We start from the raw sequence: 16,644 nt of genomic DNA, 5'->3' as shown, positions 1-16,644 counted from the left end.
AAACTGCTCCTTTTCCCAAATTCCTGAGATTGACTCTCGTGGGACCAATCACTTATGTCTGAACCAGCCCCACTCCAGTCTTTCAGGCAAGAATAGGGGAGGCGCCTTCCTGCAGGGCTACCCAGGGCTACAGGCTGCTGAGCTGAGCAGCAACAGATGTCAACGGGATCGACCACCCCGGTGCCCTGAGTAGCCGACTCGGGTATAATCGGGCTGTCTGGGAAACAGGCTGATCTGCAGATGGGCCAGGCCCTTCTGTCCTCTTAGGCCTGGATGTGTGGCCACAGCCACGAGCCTTGCTGACCCCTGCCAACCCCACATTGTCACCCCTCTAGATTCATGGCATCACAGCACCCACCGGTCACTCTAGCCAGACCATTGATGTATCCATCTGGGCCCCCTCCGTCTTCCAGCTGGCAGCCCAGGATGCCCCAGCATTTGTGCATATGTCCCTTCCTCTCCAGCCCCAAAAGCTTCTGCTTGAGGTCCCTGTCCCTCCCCGCCACCCCCCCCCATGATGTTTCTAAAACTGACATCAGCAAACTATGGCCCGCAAGCCAAATCCAGTCCGTCATCTGTTTGTAGATGGCCCACAAGCTTAAAATGGCTTCTTTAGGGGTGCCTGGGTGGCTTAGTCAGTTAAGCGTCCGACTTTCGCTTAGGTCATGATCTCGCGGTTCGTGGGTTCGGGCCCCGCATCGGGCTCTGTGCTGACAGCCAGCTCAGAGCCTGGAGCCTGTTTCAGAGTCTGTGACTCCCTCTCTCTCTGACCCTTCCCTGCTCACACTGTCTTTCAATCTCTCTCCTAGAAATAAATTTAAAAAATTTTAAAAAATAGCTTCTTTATTTTTAATGGGGGGGGGAAGAGTGGAAAGAATAATAGTCTGAGGTACGTGGAAACTACATGATATTCAAATTTCGGTGAACATAAGTAAAGTTTTATTGGAACATGGCCATGCTCGTTTGTTTATGTATCATATACGGCTGTGGCTCGACAGCAGCGGAATTGAGTAGTTGCGACACAGACCATATGGCCCGCAAAGCCTAAAATACTATCTGGCCCTTTACAGAAATGAGTTGCCAATTTGGGGTTTAAAATACTCGAAACCTGTCATTCCTGAGCTCAGAAATCTTCTAGTGCTCCCTGCTGTCATTGAGACACAGCTAGGCTCCCATCCTGGCAGTCAGGGTCCTGTGCTCTGGCTCAATCCCATGTCCCAGTATGTCTTCTCGTTGTCACGTTCCTCTACTTTCCAGAAAGCTTGGGTCCCGGTGGCGCAGAATTCCCAGGCTCCTGGGCTCCCTCCCCCTTCCTGCCGCCGCATCTAGTTCATTCCCTTGCCTAGAAAGCCTCTCACCCCCTTCCTGAGGTGTGTCTGGAAATCTCCAAAGCTCAGCTCTCCTGTCTGCCGATCTTCCGTGAGTCCCCTCTTCTGAGTTCATAGTTCCCTCTTCTGTGCTCTGCTGAAGCTCTGTTTAAACCCCTCTCGTGACATTTGTCTTGTTCCAGCCACCACCGAGTCCCCGCCTGCTTCCCCCTCTGTGGTGGACTGCGAACATTGCCTAAATGACCCTTATTCCCTTGCAGCCCCCGGCCGACAGCCTCCTGGAGGACGGCATGCACATGGCATTTCTTCTCCACGGAGTGAGATTCAAACCCGGGACTGGGGGCAGTTTCGGTTCCAGGGACAGACCTGTTCGTTGTGTAGGAATGCACACAGACAGCCACGAGTGGCGGAATGAAAACCGTCCGCTATGGCAGGGTGCGCGAGGAAGTTGGTAGAAATAGGCAAGAGATTATTGAGAGATTCAATTATTGTGCCATTATTGAACAATGTGGATTTGAGTTGATTTTGTGAGACTTTCACGAGAGGGTGGGGATGTGGGGGAAGGGGTGAGAGTCAGAGTTTTCTGGCATGTTCCTAGCCACCCGGTTTGGGTGGAGAGAGTTCTGTGAGTGGGGACAGCATGTGGACTGGTATAGATACACCATGTGTGAGAGGCAAGGAGTGGGCAGGTCGTAATTACCAGGAGGCGGAGTGAGTGCAGGCATCAGTGTTCAGTGGACAAAAGCAACAGCTGCCATTTTTTCTTTTAACCGAAGAATAGTTGACTCACAGTGTTGTTAGTTTCAGGTGTACAACATAGTGATTCAGCAGCTCTGTACGTGACTCTGTGTTCGGCTGTGTTCACCGCAAGTGTAGCTACCGTCTGTCACCAGACGGTGCTGTTAAAATACCTTTGACTCTATTCCCTGTGCTGTACCTTTCATCCCTGTGACTTATCCATTCCATATCTAGAAGCCTGTATCTCCCACCACCCTTCACCCATTTTGTCCATCCCCCCCACTCCCTTTCCCTCTGATGGCACCCATCAGTTCTCTGTATTTTTGGGTCTGCTTCTGCTTTTTGTTGGTTTATTTTCTTTTTAGACTTCACTTATAAGTGACATCACATAGTATTTGCCTTTCTCTGACTTATTCTACTTAGCATCATACCTTCTAGTTCCATCCATGTTGTTGCAGATGGTAAGATCTCATTCTCTTTTATGGCTGTGTAATATTCTGCTGTGTGTATAGGTGTGTGTCTGTGTGTCTCCTTTATCCATTCACCTATCTATGGATACTGGGGTTGTTTTGGTCTCTTTTCAAATTAGTGTTTTATTTTTTTGGAGTAGATAGCCAGTAGTGGAATTATTAGATCATATGGGAAGTGTATTTTCAGTGTTTTGAGGAACCTCCATACTGTTTTCCATAGTGGCTGCACCAAGTTACATCCCCACCAACAGTGCACGAGAATTCCCTTTTCTCCACATCCTCACCAACGCTTACTTCTGATCTCCATGCCATCGTGGCTGGTGTGAAGTGATCTCATTCTGGGGCTGATTTGTATTTCCTTGATGATGAGTGGTGTTAGGTATCTTTTCCTATGTCTGACATCTGTATGTCTTGGGGAAAATGTCTCTTCAGGTTGTCTGCCCATTTTTAATTGGATTATTTGTGGGGTTTTTGGTGTTGAATTGTATCAGTTCTTTATGTATTGTGGATACTAACCCTTTATCGGACATGCCATTTGGAAACATCTTCTCCCATTTGGTAGGTGGTGTTTTTATTTTATTGATGGTTTCCTATGCTGTGCAGAAGCGTTTTATTTTGACGTAATCCCAGGCTCTGGGATGTCAGCACAGAGCCCGACACGGGTCTCAAACTCACGGACTGTGAGATCATGACCTGAGCCGAAGTCAGATGCTTAACCGACTGAGCCACCCAGGCACGCCCATTTCTAATTTTTTAACCTAAACACAAAGTAGGGCGTCCCTCATCAAAGTCAGCAGCGTTGGGCAGGTATGTGGAGGAAGAGGGGGGGCTGTCAGGAAAGCCAAGAATTGTTTCCGTCGCTTAATGATTCACTTCCTTCCTGCCTTGTGTTGGACATTCTCCAGCAAGGGGACTCGACACGAGTGAGACTGAGCTGGGAAACGGTGGTGGTCCCGTGTCCCTGATTACCTCAGCCCTCCTTTTACTGGGGAGGAAACCGAGGTCAGGTCCATCAGTGAGTGGCTCAACTGAGGCGAGAACTGAACTGGTGTGCTTTATCTTAGATTTTGTTCTGTGGTTCAGATGAATCTCCCATTTGTAACAGCCTAAGAACTTCCTCCAACCTCACAGTGTTTTGTGGAAACCAAGGAGCTAAGTAATTTTCCATCAGCTCACAAAGGAAAGCCAAGAAAAAGATTCAGACCCTAGTGACTCTTCATTGGAAATGTTTTGACAGAAGCCAAGGACAAGAATAAGCACAGAGCCTAGAAGGAATTAGGCAGGCATTTTTGTTCTGAGATTTTAGGAAAACGGGAATGTATGTCCAAAGCATGCCTGTCAATCATTCAACAGCTGTTGAGTTAAGCACCTATTCTGTGAGACATATGGAAAATACATTAAGCTTCCAGTTCCTTCCTTTCTACCTATACCTTTGCTTAACCCTATTTTTAATGCTTATTTATTTTGAGAGAGCGCATGCTCATGGGAGTTGAGGGGCAGAGAGAGAAAGGGAGAGAGAGAATCCCAAGCAGGCTCCATGTTGTCAGCACAGAGCCCGATGTGGGGCTCGATCCCACGAACCATGAGATCATAACCTGAGCTGAAATCAGGACTCGGAGGCTTAACCAGCTGAGCCACCCAGGCACCCCTGCTTTGCCCTGTTAGTTGATCTATAGCGACTAGCTAGGCTGTTAGATGTGTATATGTCTACAAGGACCACATATTTCGCTGGTCAGTGCTCACTGAGGGTCTGCCTTCGATGTACAGGCAGCTGTAGGAGAGGAGAAACCAATCTGTTGTTTCCGGGAGGATCTCACTGTGCCTTCCCAAATAGCACTGGTGAACTCAGCCCCTGTCTGCGCTGAGCCCTGGCCTGACGCTTCTTGCCTTGAGGTCTCCTGGGGGGAGGCAGGATTGTGCCAAAGAGAAAGATGGCCTAACAGGGAACCCCAGGGGGTGGAGTGAGCAGACAGGGGATGACGTAAGGATGCTGAGGGGGTGACCCTGACCCACAGCTGTGGGTTATCAAACGGTGAGAGCAGCCTGGCAGGTCCCTCTGGGAACTCTGTGTGCTTGTCCCTCCGCCTCCTGGCCTCTGGCTTCTGCCTCATCTGGGGGACAGGAACAGCTCCTCATTCTCCACTTCCTAGGCCCAGGTTGCCAAGGTCCCGTATATCACTCAGAATTATCTGGAGAAAAAGAATCAGTAAGAGGCACATATACATACACCCTTCATAAAGAGATTTATGTCCAGGAAATTAGTTCATGTCATTACAGGGACTGGCAAGTCTGAAATCTGTAAGATTGCCAGGCAGGCTAGCAACTCTCCAAGCAAGAGCTGATGTTTCAGTCTTGAGGCAGAATTTTCACTCTAAAGGGCTTCAACTGATTAGGTGAGGCCCACCCATGTTATCAGGGGCAATCTCCTTTATTAAAGTCAGTTGAAGGTAGATGTTAAGCACATTCACAAAACACCTTCATGGAAACACCTAGATTTGTGTTTGATTAAATGATTGGGTGCTATAGCGTAGCCAGGTTGCCACATGAGATTAACCGTCCCATCCAGCACAGAGCCTTGCCCTGACCTCAGCACCAGGTAAAGGGAATCGCCCTTCCAAACTTCTTCCAGGTCCCTTACAGTTTGGTGGGGAGGCCAGACCACTCTCTCTCGGCAGGACATCCATCCTTGCCTAGATGTGAGTGTCCTTCGGGGGAGGTACTCCAGCATCTGCCTTTCCCCAGGAAGCATTCACTTACCTTGTTGAACTTGAGGCTGACTAGGATCAGGGAGTATTGAGTGTCAATATTAGAAATGAAGAAGGTCTTTCCTGGCATATCAGCACAGATTAATTTGAACTCTGTTAGCTAGTTGGTATTAATATTTACTCCAGGTCACTGGACAACTAATGAACAGAGTGGCCATGAAATTTGTCCTCCAAACTGGGACACTTTTGACAGTGAAGGGGCACTATTAATCATTCTGGACAACAGATGTGAATCAGGATTGTCCTGAGAAAATCAGAGCATATCAAAGACTTAGTAATGGCCGTTGCTATGTTTTCTTAAGAGCTCTTTTAGGGGGAAGCACCTGTGTTCCATAGAGCAAGAGTTAATCAAGTCGGCAATATGCGCGCGGTTGTGGGTTGAACTGCACCCCCAAAAAGATCTGTTGAAGTCCTGGTATCTCTGAATGTGACCTTATTTGGAAATAGGGTCTTCACATAGTTAGGATGAGGTCATGTGGAGTGGTGGGGGGTGGGGCAGGGGCGCGTGCAAGAGGAAGCCATTGAGGACTCCTCCACCTGCTGCAGCCGCTAGATTGGTGTCGGTATATTTCTTTCCGGTTCTTTTCGTTTGCGTATTTCTTCATAGCTACACATAAACCGCACGTGGATGATTAGGGACTTCAGTGTTTTACCATTAGAGGTAATGAGCATCTTCACATATATGCTTTTTCCCTTATATTTTGAACAGAATACAAGCCAATGATGAGTTGGGTCAAAGGGAAGAAACACTTTCTGGCCCTTGATATACAGTCCAGTGCTATTTTAGAGCTGAATTATCCAGATCTCAGCCTTGGCTCTGATGCTAGCTGTGTGTCCTTGGGCAAATTCCTTAACCTTTTTGTGCCCTAGTTTGCCCATCTGTAAAATGGGGCTGATGAGAATATTTCACAGGCTTGTTATAAGGAGTTTTTAAAAATGTCTCTTTATTTATTTTGAGAGAGAGCAAGCAAGGGAGAGAGAGAATCCCAAGGAGGCTCCATACTCAGCTCAGAGCCCAATGCAGGACTCAATCTCATGACAGTGAGATCACGACCTGAGCAAAAGTCGAGAGTTAGACACCTAACAAACTGAGCTACTCAGGTGCCCCTTATGGTAAGGATTAAATGGAATACTAGGTGTAAGGTACTCAGAGTGCTTGGTACACAGTAAGCCCTATATACATACCTATTTGCTATTTGTGGTTTATACATAAAACATTATATCATGCTAACAAAAAGTTACATCTGTGTCCCCAGGTAGAAATAGTTTACCCTAATAATCACTGTCCTTTTGACATACTCTGTGTGGTGCCCACTGGTGAGTGGCTCAGAGTTCGGTGGTTGTGCTGTGGATAAGAATCTCGGTTACTGATGCACTTGAGATATATTGTGTGCATTCTTTATCAGATCCTGTAGCTGGATGCCATCTGGTAGAGGTGGGGACAGAAGGGGGATGAACAAATTGTCCCCATGGCACCATGAGACTGCTCAACCTACCATGGGAGAAATACAGCTAGACACAGCCAGTGGCCGTCGGAATTACGCAGATAAACAAAGTCCGCCAGAACGAGAACACATGCCTGCTGTTCACGCCGTGTACTGTAGCAAGGGGGTCTGTTACCACCGCTTGCCTTTGGTGGACTCAAAGGCAGGTGGGAGAGGAGAGAAGCTTTATAGTGAAAACAGGAGAGGCCTAGGGCGTGTCCTGGCGGGAGGTCATTGGCATGGGAGGCTGGCGGGAGGCTAACTAGAAGCCGAGCATCTCAGGCCGTTGGTTTGCGGAGTATGTCTGTTTCCTAGGGCTGATGTAACATTACCACAAACTGGGTGACTTAACACGACAAGTGTGTCATCTCCTAGTTCTGGAGCCTGGTAGTCTGAGGTCAGCATATTCGTACGGTTGATTCCTCTTGGAAGCTCTTGGGAGAATCTGTCCGCTGTCTCTGCTCTGGCTTCTGGTGGCTGCATCCATCCTCGGCATTCCTTGGCTGGTAGACCCATCGCTGCAGTCTCTGAGTTCATCATCACCTGCCTTCTCTGTGTGTCCATGTGTCCTTTCCTCTAATAAGGACATCAGTCAGAGGATTCACGAACCACCCTAATCTAGTATGACTTCATTTGTATTTAAATAACTACATCTGCAAGACCTTATGTTATAGACAAAATTACGTCTCCCCGCCTCACTCCCCAGTCCATATGTTGAAGCCCTAACCCCAGTGTGACCGTATTTGGAGAGAGCACATTGGTAGGTAATTAAGGTTACGTGAGGTTATAAGGCTGGGGTCCCAGTCCAATAGGCCTGGTCTTTGGAAGAGTGAGAGATACCAGAGCTCACAGTCTCTGCACACAGAGGAGGCCAGGTGAGGGCACAGCAAGAAGACCACCGGCCCCAAGTCAGGAAGACAACCCTCCCCAGAAAGCAACCCCATGGGCGACTCGATCTTGAATGTGCAGCCTCCAGAAGTGCGAGAAAACGAACTTCTGTTGTTGAAGCCCCCCGTCAGTGCTCTTTTGTTATGGCAGCCCTGCCACCAAACACACCTAATTTCTAAATAAGGTGCCTGGTGGGCATGAGTTTTAGTCAACCCGTTATAGGGAGCATACCCGCTTTCTCTGGCTGGCCTTGAGTTAACAGTGGCATGAGCGGGAGGCTTGCTGACCGAGCCCTGACCGTCTGGGCCAGTCGTGGTTCATTGGGCTTCCTGAATTGGTTTGCTGCAGACATGTGAGTCAGAATTCTGTATGCTATGGCCATTGTCCACGTGTCTATCTGGGCTCTTGGAGTTATGTTGCTAACTAGCTAGGATGCTGAGTAAAGCTCTTGACCTCTCTGGGCTTTCTCACCTTTAAAATGGGAACTTAAGTGGTTCTCATGTACAGGATAAGGAAATCCAGCATCGGGCTAGGGACAGAGGTGGGGACGGCAATGTTGGCTTAGAAGATGTCCCCTCCCTGATGTTGATAAGCCCATGCCCTGTCCCGGGTGAAGGACAGCTGGGTCATGTAGCATCTGGAGCCTCATCCAGCCCTAAAATCCACGGTGGTTGCTCCTGGAGAGAGCGATCTTGCTGCTGGATCTTCCAATCAAATTTTTATTTTTGGTGATGTTTCATCTCTTTTGGAATGTGCTGGAAGGAAAAAGATAGGATTTTAAACTCCTTTCCAAGCTGGTTAGGCCAATGATTTGATTATTTTTGCTCCTGTTTGAGACATGAGGGTGATGATAAAACCTAGACATTCCAACTATTGCCCATGAAAGGTATAAAATTCTTAGCAAAGTTATTTTAAACCATAGAATTGGGGGGAAAAAAATCACGATTTTTTTTTTTTTGCTTTTGGTTTCTGGCACTTGGGTGGTTTCTAAAACATACAAGTTGAAATGATGGAAGTTTGAAGCTATTTAAATTACTCCCCAGCCTTACGGTCTCACTTGCATAGTTTCAGAATAAACGTCAGGACTTAGAACATGGGGCTATTTTTAACCAAGGTAGAAAGCAGAGAGAGAATGGTGTGTTTTGAGGCAATTTTTTTTCTGTTTTGAAAAATTCAATTCACAGTTTATATTCCCTAAAGAGAATCAACTAATTGAAAGGTCGGGGAAGGATCGGCGTCTAATGGAAGCACGTCTCTATCAAACACTTTCCTTCTGGAGAAGGTCATGGGTCATCATCTAAGCAGCACTTTGGAAGCCCAGAGCTGAGAAAGCAGGGCCGGCCCACCTGTCTCCCAGATATCCTTTGGGCAGAGCTCATTCTAGCAGCTCTTGAGTTTGTGTCCGAAGGGAGGTGGAGAGCCAGATAGCATTCGCTCCACGGACGTGTCCTGAACACCCACCTCATGCCAGGATCCGGTAGTTCACAGGCTTGGGCAGTGAAGCTGGATCAGAGCCGGCGTGGGAGGGCAGGTGGCTGGAGAAGACAAGACATTGTCAGGGCCACACTGACACTGTGTGGGTTTGGGCATTTATCCTAAGAGCATTGGAAACCATGAAAGAGTTTCAAGCCATACACACATGTGGAGGAGCTGGTCTGGCTCCGTGTGGAACACAGAAAGGGGCAGATCGAGAGAGGCTGGTGGAGATGGAGAGGAGGGTAGAGTCAAGCTGGGTAAGAAGTAGGGTTGCCAGGACCCTAAGGAGCATTGGCTAAAAGAGGGCAGAGTGTGGGGCACCTGGACTCAGGTCATAGTCCCTGGGGCGCGAGATTGAGCCCTGTGTCAGGCTCTGTGTTGACAGTGCACAGCCTGCTTGGGATTCTCTCTCTCTCTCCCTCTCTCTGCCCCTCCCCTGCATGCTCTCACTCTCTCTCTCTCTGTCAAAATAAATAAACTTGACAAAAATAGTAGGACAGAGTGTATCAGTCAGCGTTCAGTGCAGGAAATAGAAGCCATTCTCCATATTGTTAAACCGAAAGGAATTCAAGGAATTATGTGTTTACAAAATTGCAAGAAGGGCCAAGGGAACAGGAGTTGGAAATGGGATCATCAAGTTCAAAGACACCCTGTGAGGGAATAAGGAAGTGGATGCTCTTGCCAGGAGAGCCTCTCAGCACGTGGTCTTTACAACCTTGGCTGCTGGGGGAAGAACCTCTGTGTCTCTCTTCTGCCCTCTGAATCCTCCTGGGTGGGCAGAACCTACTTGTCCTTAAGAACCCTTAGCTTCAAGGTAGTCCAGGCTCTGCAGAACAGGAGCAGGGCCAGTCGTGTGGCTGTGCAGTGCACAGCCTGTGCACTGTGTCTAGTGTCCCTGATGGGAAGGTTCATGGAAGGAAGTTGAAATCGAAGCTGGGTGCCATTGGCCCTGTGCACCCATCACAGGGCGTGGGGAAGGAGGACGAGGTCTTCAGGGACAGCGCCAGGACTTCTTGCACACCGAGCAACATGGATGGCGGACCACTTGCTGGGGACAAGTTTAAGGTACTTAGGGGACAAGTTGGGATGTTTAGTCGGCAGCTGGGTATGTTGGGTCTCGAACTCAGGAAAGATGGGGATTTGGGAGAAGTCTGCAGAGATTAGGAAGTCAAGGCCAAGGTCTCCTATGGAGAGTGCGCAGATGGAGAAGAGGGCTCGGGCAGAGCCCTGAGAACCACGGTATTCGGGGTCCCACAAAGGAGGGGCTTCTAAAGGGCACTGCGCAAGTGAGGGAGCGTCAGAAATGAAGTGAGAGCATTGCAGGAAGGTGGGATCACACAGCAGTGTGGGTGAATCCTAGGGTATTTTGCCATATTTTGCGAAGGAAAAGAAGCCAGACCAGAAGGGGTGAAAGAAGCCAGGAAGAAAGGCTGCGTGTTGTGTGATTCCATTGATAGGACATTCTAGGAAAAGCAGTCTCTAGGGAAAGGAAACGCACCAGTGGCTGCCAGGAGTTGGAGCGCAGGGGAGGGTTTGACTATAAAAAGGCAGCCAGGAGGGAATTTGGAGGGGGGGTGGATGTCTCAAGACCCATGGAAATGCTCGCGCCAAACAGTGAGTTCTGTATATAATGTGGGTGGGTGGATAGATCATTCATTCATTCATATGTTCATACATCATAAATGGGGCGTGGTCAATTTTATACAATGTTTCGATACATTGAGGAAGGTGAGTGACAGGTTCCCCTAGATCCATGGAATAATGGACAAGACCTCTTCATGGGCAGCTCATGGACTATCAGTGGACTTGACCTACAACGTGCCATGTGTAGCCCTAGTTTTAGGAGAATGACTTCTTGCCATGGCCCTTAGATCTTCCAGGGGTACAGAGCCTGTCCTTGGGTGACGGGGACTTTGTTTCTGAGATGTGCACCTGCTGCTGGCAGAATGCTCTGATGAAGAGCCTGGTGTTGGTTGGGGTCCCAGCTTGGCTCCCTCTCTCCTCACCTGTGCCAAACCGTGGTTGCGTGACCATAGGCGCATCTTGTAGCTTTCTGGAACCTCCATTTTGTCATCAAAAAAGTGGGGATAATGGTCTTCTCGGGACTGATGTGGCACATTAGGGGGCTTTGAAAAGTTTGTGACACAGCCTTCAAAACTTGACGTGGGCGCCACTCTCTCCGTGGGCTCGTGTTCACCCTCCCCCTTCACGTCAGTAGCGCCCCCCACCCCCACCTAGCCTCAACATCCTTGCAAGCTTCTCCTGGTCTCTCAGTCTTTTGTTTACTTGTCTGACATGCACCAGCCCCCCAGGGCACGCCTGGGATGCTTGTAGTAAATGCTCAAAAAATCTGTATTGGACTCTTTCAGGAGCAGTTGTCCACTTTCTGGATAACTTTGCCTTAAAGTCAATCACCCTCTAGGATCAAATCACCCTGCCAGGCCTGCGGATGCTCACGGATGCATCAGGGCCCCGTCTGCCCGTCCCCAGAAGGCCTGTCATCTACTGAGGGTTTTTAGCGAATACTTGTTGGACAAATTAATACATTTTGAAAACTAGCAGCGATGCTGACAGAAGTACAGAGCCTCGACGGGGTAACATGAACTCAGGGATCCTGAAATAGAATGGCCTCATCCATGTGAGTTTGTCTACAGAAAAGGTCAAGTGTGCCTAGGGGTCTTGTTCATAGGGTGTTAGGTCGCTGGTGGTGGAGAGGAGGGTTGCAGAGCCTTTTGTCTCGGCGTCTTATAGTTTCCCCCCCGATGTTCAGGAAGACACCTGGCAGGGAAGACCTCTCCCCCCAGCTCCCAGCGCCCTGGACACAGTGGGGTGTGGTGGACCAGAAGGCCGATGCCTGAGGTGTCACGTAAGGAGAGAGTTCACAACCAAGAGGGATGGAGAAGCCAGTGCTGGGCACCCAAGTCCAAAGGGAAGAATCCTAAGAGGGAGGTGGGCAGGGACCTTGCTGGGTCCCTGGTAGTTTTCCCTCCCCTCCTCTCGCCCGGGGCTCCCCCCACCCCATCCCGAGGTGTCAGGGCGCTGGGATCATCCCTGGTTTCCTGAGCTCAGCTTCACCTGCAGGCACATCTCTTTCCGCACACCTACTGCTGCCAGATTTCTGCAGCTTAAAGGCTTAGGCGTGACCTCAAAAGCTGCCTGCGCCTGCCCTCTTGATTCCTCCCCCCCTCCCTGATAGGGACTTGAGCAGAGGGGGTGCCTCGGCCCCTTGCAGACATTGCAGGCATCGCCGCACCCTTGAACATGGCCAAGGGGCTACTGATCCCAGCAAGGCCAGGAGAGGAGTTTTTTTTCAGGAAGCCAGGATTAAGCCTGGCATCAGCATCCGGATGCTGATGTGGCCGGACTGATCTCCTCCACCGTCTCCTGCTCTTCCCCACTTAAGCTGCTTTTGTCTTCCCTTTTGCTTTCACAAACCCAAGGCCCCTCCTCCAGAACAGGGGTGGGGGCAGACTTGTATCAAGGGTGGAGTCCGTAAGGTAACCGTTCTGCGGGACACTGAGTGCCGTGCAGAGTTGTCTGTATCCTTTAACCCGAACCACAGCCTGGTGGGCAGAGCGATCCCCATTTACAGTTGAGGGGACAGCCCCTGAGGTGTTGAGCCCTGAGCAGGTGCTTAGGCTGTCTCTGGTTTAAAGTCGCTGCTGTGGGTGACGGAGGTGGGATGGACAGGCTCTTGCTGTGCCTGTTCTGTGGTCCATCGCCCAGATGCCAACTTCTAGAAGCTTCGAATCTGAGCTGAGAAGTGGACTGGTCCCAGCTACCAGCTGCCGGCTGGAGAGGGGTGGAGTGGCCATCTGCTAACTTTTAACCACACAGTAGCCATGAGTGTTCCACTACCTTGAGTGGCAGCAGATGGCTCCTGAAGAAATAGAGGCACGGACTCAGCCAGGGCCCCACAGGCTTGTGCGGAGTTGCATCAGAATTCCAATTCAAGCCTTCCCTCCCCCTTTGCAGTGGGATTTCCCTCCGTGTTAGAGGCAGCCCTTAGTCCTAGACAGGGAACGCAGGGTCCCGCTGTGAGTCCTGGCTTCTATGGCTGGGGTCCCTGAGCCGCTCACTTCTGCCTCTGAGCCTCATCTGAAAACCTGGGATATTTATGGCTACAGGGCCTGCCTCCGGGGCTCAGTGTGTGTCCAGAAGACGCAGGTGGATACAGAGGGTAATGGGTCGTTAGCAGCTGGTAGTTCTGCTGGTTACCCCATCGTTGCTGGCAAAATTAAGGCACAGGTGACATCCCCTCCCCTCTGCAGCCCACCAGCGTCTGCAGGGCGTCTCAGAGCAAGAGGCTGTGGCTGAACCAATAGAAGCCTGTTCCTACCAAGGACAAAGTCATTTATAACCCATATCTCCTCCCTACTGGAGCCCACATGATACGTTCTCACAGCAGAAAGGCATGTTACGTTATTCTAATTTTCAGAGAATTCCCAGGATTGAATAAATCACCAGCTCTCAGAACACTGATTTGGAGAATCAGGAACGGTCTCGAATGTTTGGCGCAGAGATGTCCGTCAATCGGCACCGAGATATCCCAGACTGTTCCGTTTCTCCTGGAAACAAGACCCTGGCCACGGGAATGCTAGGCCTCTTCCTTCCTAATTCTCATCTCTGAGCCGACAAACCTTGAAGCAGACCCCTGCCCTTGAAATGACAGCAGCAATTGTATTAAAGAATTTTGATTGCAGAAGAAAAAATACCCCAGAGAAGAGAAAGAATCCATATTTCATTAAATGCTGCTTGTTTTAAAGTAGGAACATTTTCTGGGTGTCTGGGGAGCCGATGTTTTCCATGTCTTGTGGGAAAATCTGATCTTAAAAAACAGAAGATTTTCCATATAAGGGAGAAGTCATCACTTTCAGAGCTTAGGGATAAATTATATTTCCAGAGAAGAGATTTTTTTTTTTTTTTTTTTTGGTCCTGGAAAGTGTATTTACAAGCATTTATTGAGCACCTGCTATGAACCAGGTGTCATTCTAAGTGTTTAAGAAATCTGTAAGGGTATTTTTTATTCAATTGACTGTTTAATTTTTTTAATGTTTACTTTTGAGACAGACAGAGACTGAGCATGAGTGGGGAAGGGGCTCCCCCACTCCGAAACAAGGTCTGAAACAGGCTCCAGGCTCCAAGCTGGACACGGGGTTTGAACTCACAGACCACAAGATCGTGACCTGAACAGAAGTCGGATGCTTAACCGACTGAGCCATTCAGGTGCCCTTATTCAATTGACTGTTAAAGTTTTTGGGGAATCTGCTGTGTGCCAGGTGTGGTTAAGGCACTGAGAATGTAATACAGGGCAGTGTGGAGCCCCGCTTCCAGAAGCTTCCAGCCTAGCTGATGTGATGGAGATGTGGGGGTGTGGGAGTGTCTGACAGAGGACTTGTAGAAATGACATTCACAACGTGCTTATCCATTGGTCATCTTGAATGGGTAGATGGGGTGAGAAGGAACTATTCCTTAATTATCGGTGCATTTTCTGAGGCCCAAGGAGCAAATGAGTTGCCCAGATCCCTTGGGAGTGTCAAGGGTGATACCCCAAAAGTGAAGTATTTGGTTCCTAACGCAGAAGGCTCTGCACCTCACAGGGCCACCCACCATCCAAGGATGATGAGAGCCTGTAAGAGGAGCAGTGATACCCACCCAGCAGGGGTGTTCTTGGGGCCAGAGGAGGAGCTATGACCTGGCACCCAATGACCCAAGATGCCGGTATGCCAGAGGAAGCACCTGGCGCCTGAGGGGTCCGGGGATAAGGGGACAGGGACCAGTGCTCTCAGCCCTCACCCCTACTTTGCTGCATCGCAGCCTGGGATCGTGCTCCAAGCTTCACCTGGAGCCTCACTCCCGTTGATCATTTTCCCTGTGTGTGTGGCTTCACTGAGAGAGTCCATAGCATAGAAGGGGGTGGCAGGGGGTTTGTCCTCATGCCAGCACGGCTGTCCCCAACCCGGCCAACGTCACTTGACCTCTGTGGGATCTTGGCTTCCCCACTCGGAGTGCAGATCCATCATGAGTGGGCGGAGAGGTGGAGAGGAGGGGCCAGTGAGCCTCTGACAAGCTGCAAGTGCTTTGCTTTGCAGGAGGACACCTGTCCCCGAAGGCTCGGCGTGCAGGCAGGGGACCAGAAATGACTCCAGTGAGAGGGAATAAGCCCGCTTCTCAACTCTGACCTGACAGTGACAAGGGGTGATATCCCAGAATCTGGGGACAGCAAGTTTGAAGTTTACCACTGTAACAGCTTTGTTTAATTTATTTAATTCACATACCATACAACCCATCTATTGAAAGTATACAATTTGGGGGCTTTTAGCATATTCATAATTGTGCAGACATCGCCACAATTTTAGAACACTTTCATTAAGCCAAATAGAATCCCTGCCGGGGGGATTCTAACCCTTACCCCACCAAGCTCTCATACCTCCCTGCCCTAATCAACCACAAATCTACCAAGTAGACTTACGTCTTCTGGGCATTTTATCTTCATGGAATCTTATAACACGTGGTCTTGTGTGACTGGCTTCTTTCACTCAGCATGGCTTTTTCAGGGTTCTTCCACGTTGTAACATCTATCAGTGCTTCCTTTTTTTAAAAAAATTTTTAATGTTTATTTTTGGGAGGGAGAGAGATGGCATGAGCTGGGGAGGGGCAGAGGGAAATGGAGACCCAGAATCTGAAGCAGGCTCCAGGTGCTGAGCTGTCAGCACAGAGCCCAACGCGGGGCTCGAACCCACAAACCGTGAGATCATGACCTGAGCCGAAGTCGGACGCTCAACCGACTGAGCCCCTCAGGCGGCCCTTTGCTTCCTTCCTTTTTATTGCCAAATAATATTCCATTGTACGGATAGACCACATTTTATTTGCCCATTCATTCGCTGGTGGCTCTTTGGTGTGTTTCCACTTTGGGGCGATTGTGAACAATACCGCCGTGAACATGCGTGTGCAAGGTTTGTGTGGACATGTTTTCATTTCTCTTGGGCAGATACTTGGGGTTAGACTCGCTGTGTCCTGCGGTAACTCTTCGGTTTAACCTTTTGAGGACCTGCCAGACCGTGTCCCCACAGCGGCTGTCCCATTTTACCCCCCCCACCAAGTGGTTACGTGGGCTCCGGCATCCCCACGTCCTTGCCACCATTCGTTACCATTTATCTAGCCATCCTCGTGCGTAGAAGTGTTACATCCTTCACAAAGCTGCAAGGGATGTGTTAAGCTTGATCACCTCTGAGTTTCTAGGATGTCTGTGGATAATTCCGTATTCAGCAACATTTACTGAAGAGCACAGGTCTGCCATAGATGGAGGAGGAGTAGCTGGCTGGCCCAACGGTCTCCACAGCCCACGGTGGACCTCAGACTGCAGGTGAGGCCAGCAGGAGGCGTGCGGTACTAACACTCTGTCCCCTCGTCTTCCAGCGATTCACGAGTTCCCCACAGACCTGTTCTCCAATAAGGAGCGACAGCACGGAGCCATCCTGCTGCACATCCTCGG

At 49.6% G+C, this 16,644-nt stretch overlaps 1 protein-coding gene across 1 annotated transcript in view; it reads left to right on the top strand.

Moving 5' to 3' along the window:
* SLC24A4 (solute carrier family 24 member 4) overlaps positions 1-16,644 on the top strand; it is a 169,762-nt gene that overhangs the window by 95,781 nt on the left and 57,337 nt on the right. Inside the window, exon 2 of the mRNA XM_077780939.1 lies at positions 16,569-16,644. This exon is cut by the window's right edge and continues 1 nt beyond it. Coding sequence (XP_077637065.1) covers positions 16,569-16,644 — 76 coding nt within the window. The remainder of the gene's footprint in view (positions 1-16,568) is intronic.

This window comes from Crocuta crocuta, unplaced genomic scaffold (genome assembly GCF_008692635.1).
Source record: "Crocuta crocuta isolate KB4526 unplaced genomic scaffold, BGI_CrCroc_1.0 scaffold299, whole genome shotgun sequence".
Lineage (NCBI taxonomy): Eukaryota > Metazoa > Chordata > Mammalia > Carnivora > Hyaenidae > Crocuta > Crocuta crocuta.
The sequence above is the reverse complement of the archived record's forward strand: the minus strand, read 5'-3'. Positions and strand labels throughout refer to the sequence as shown.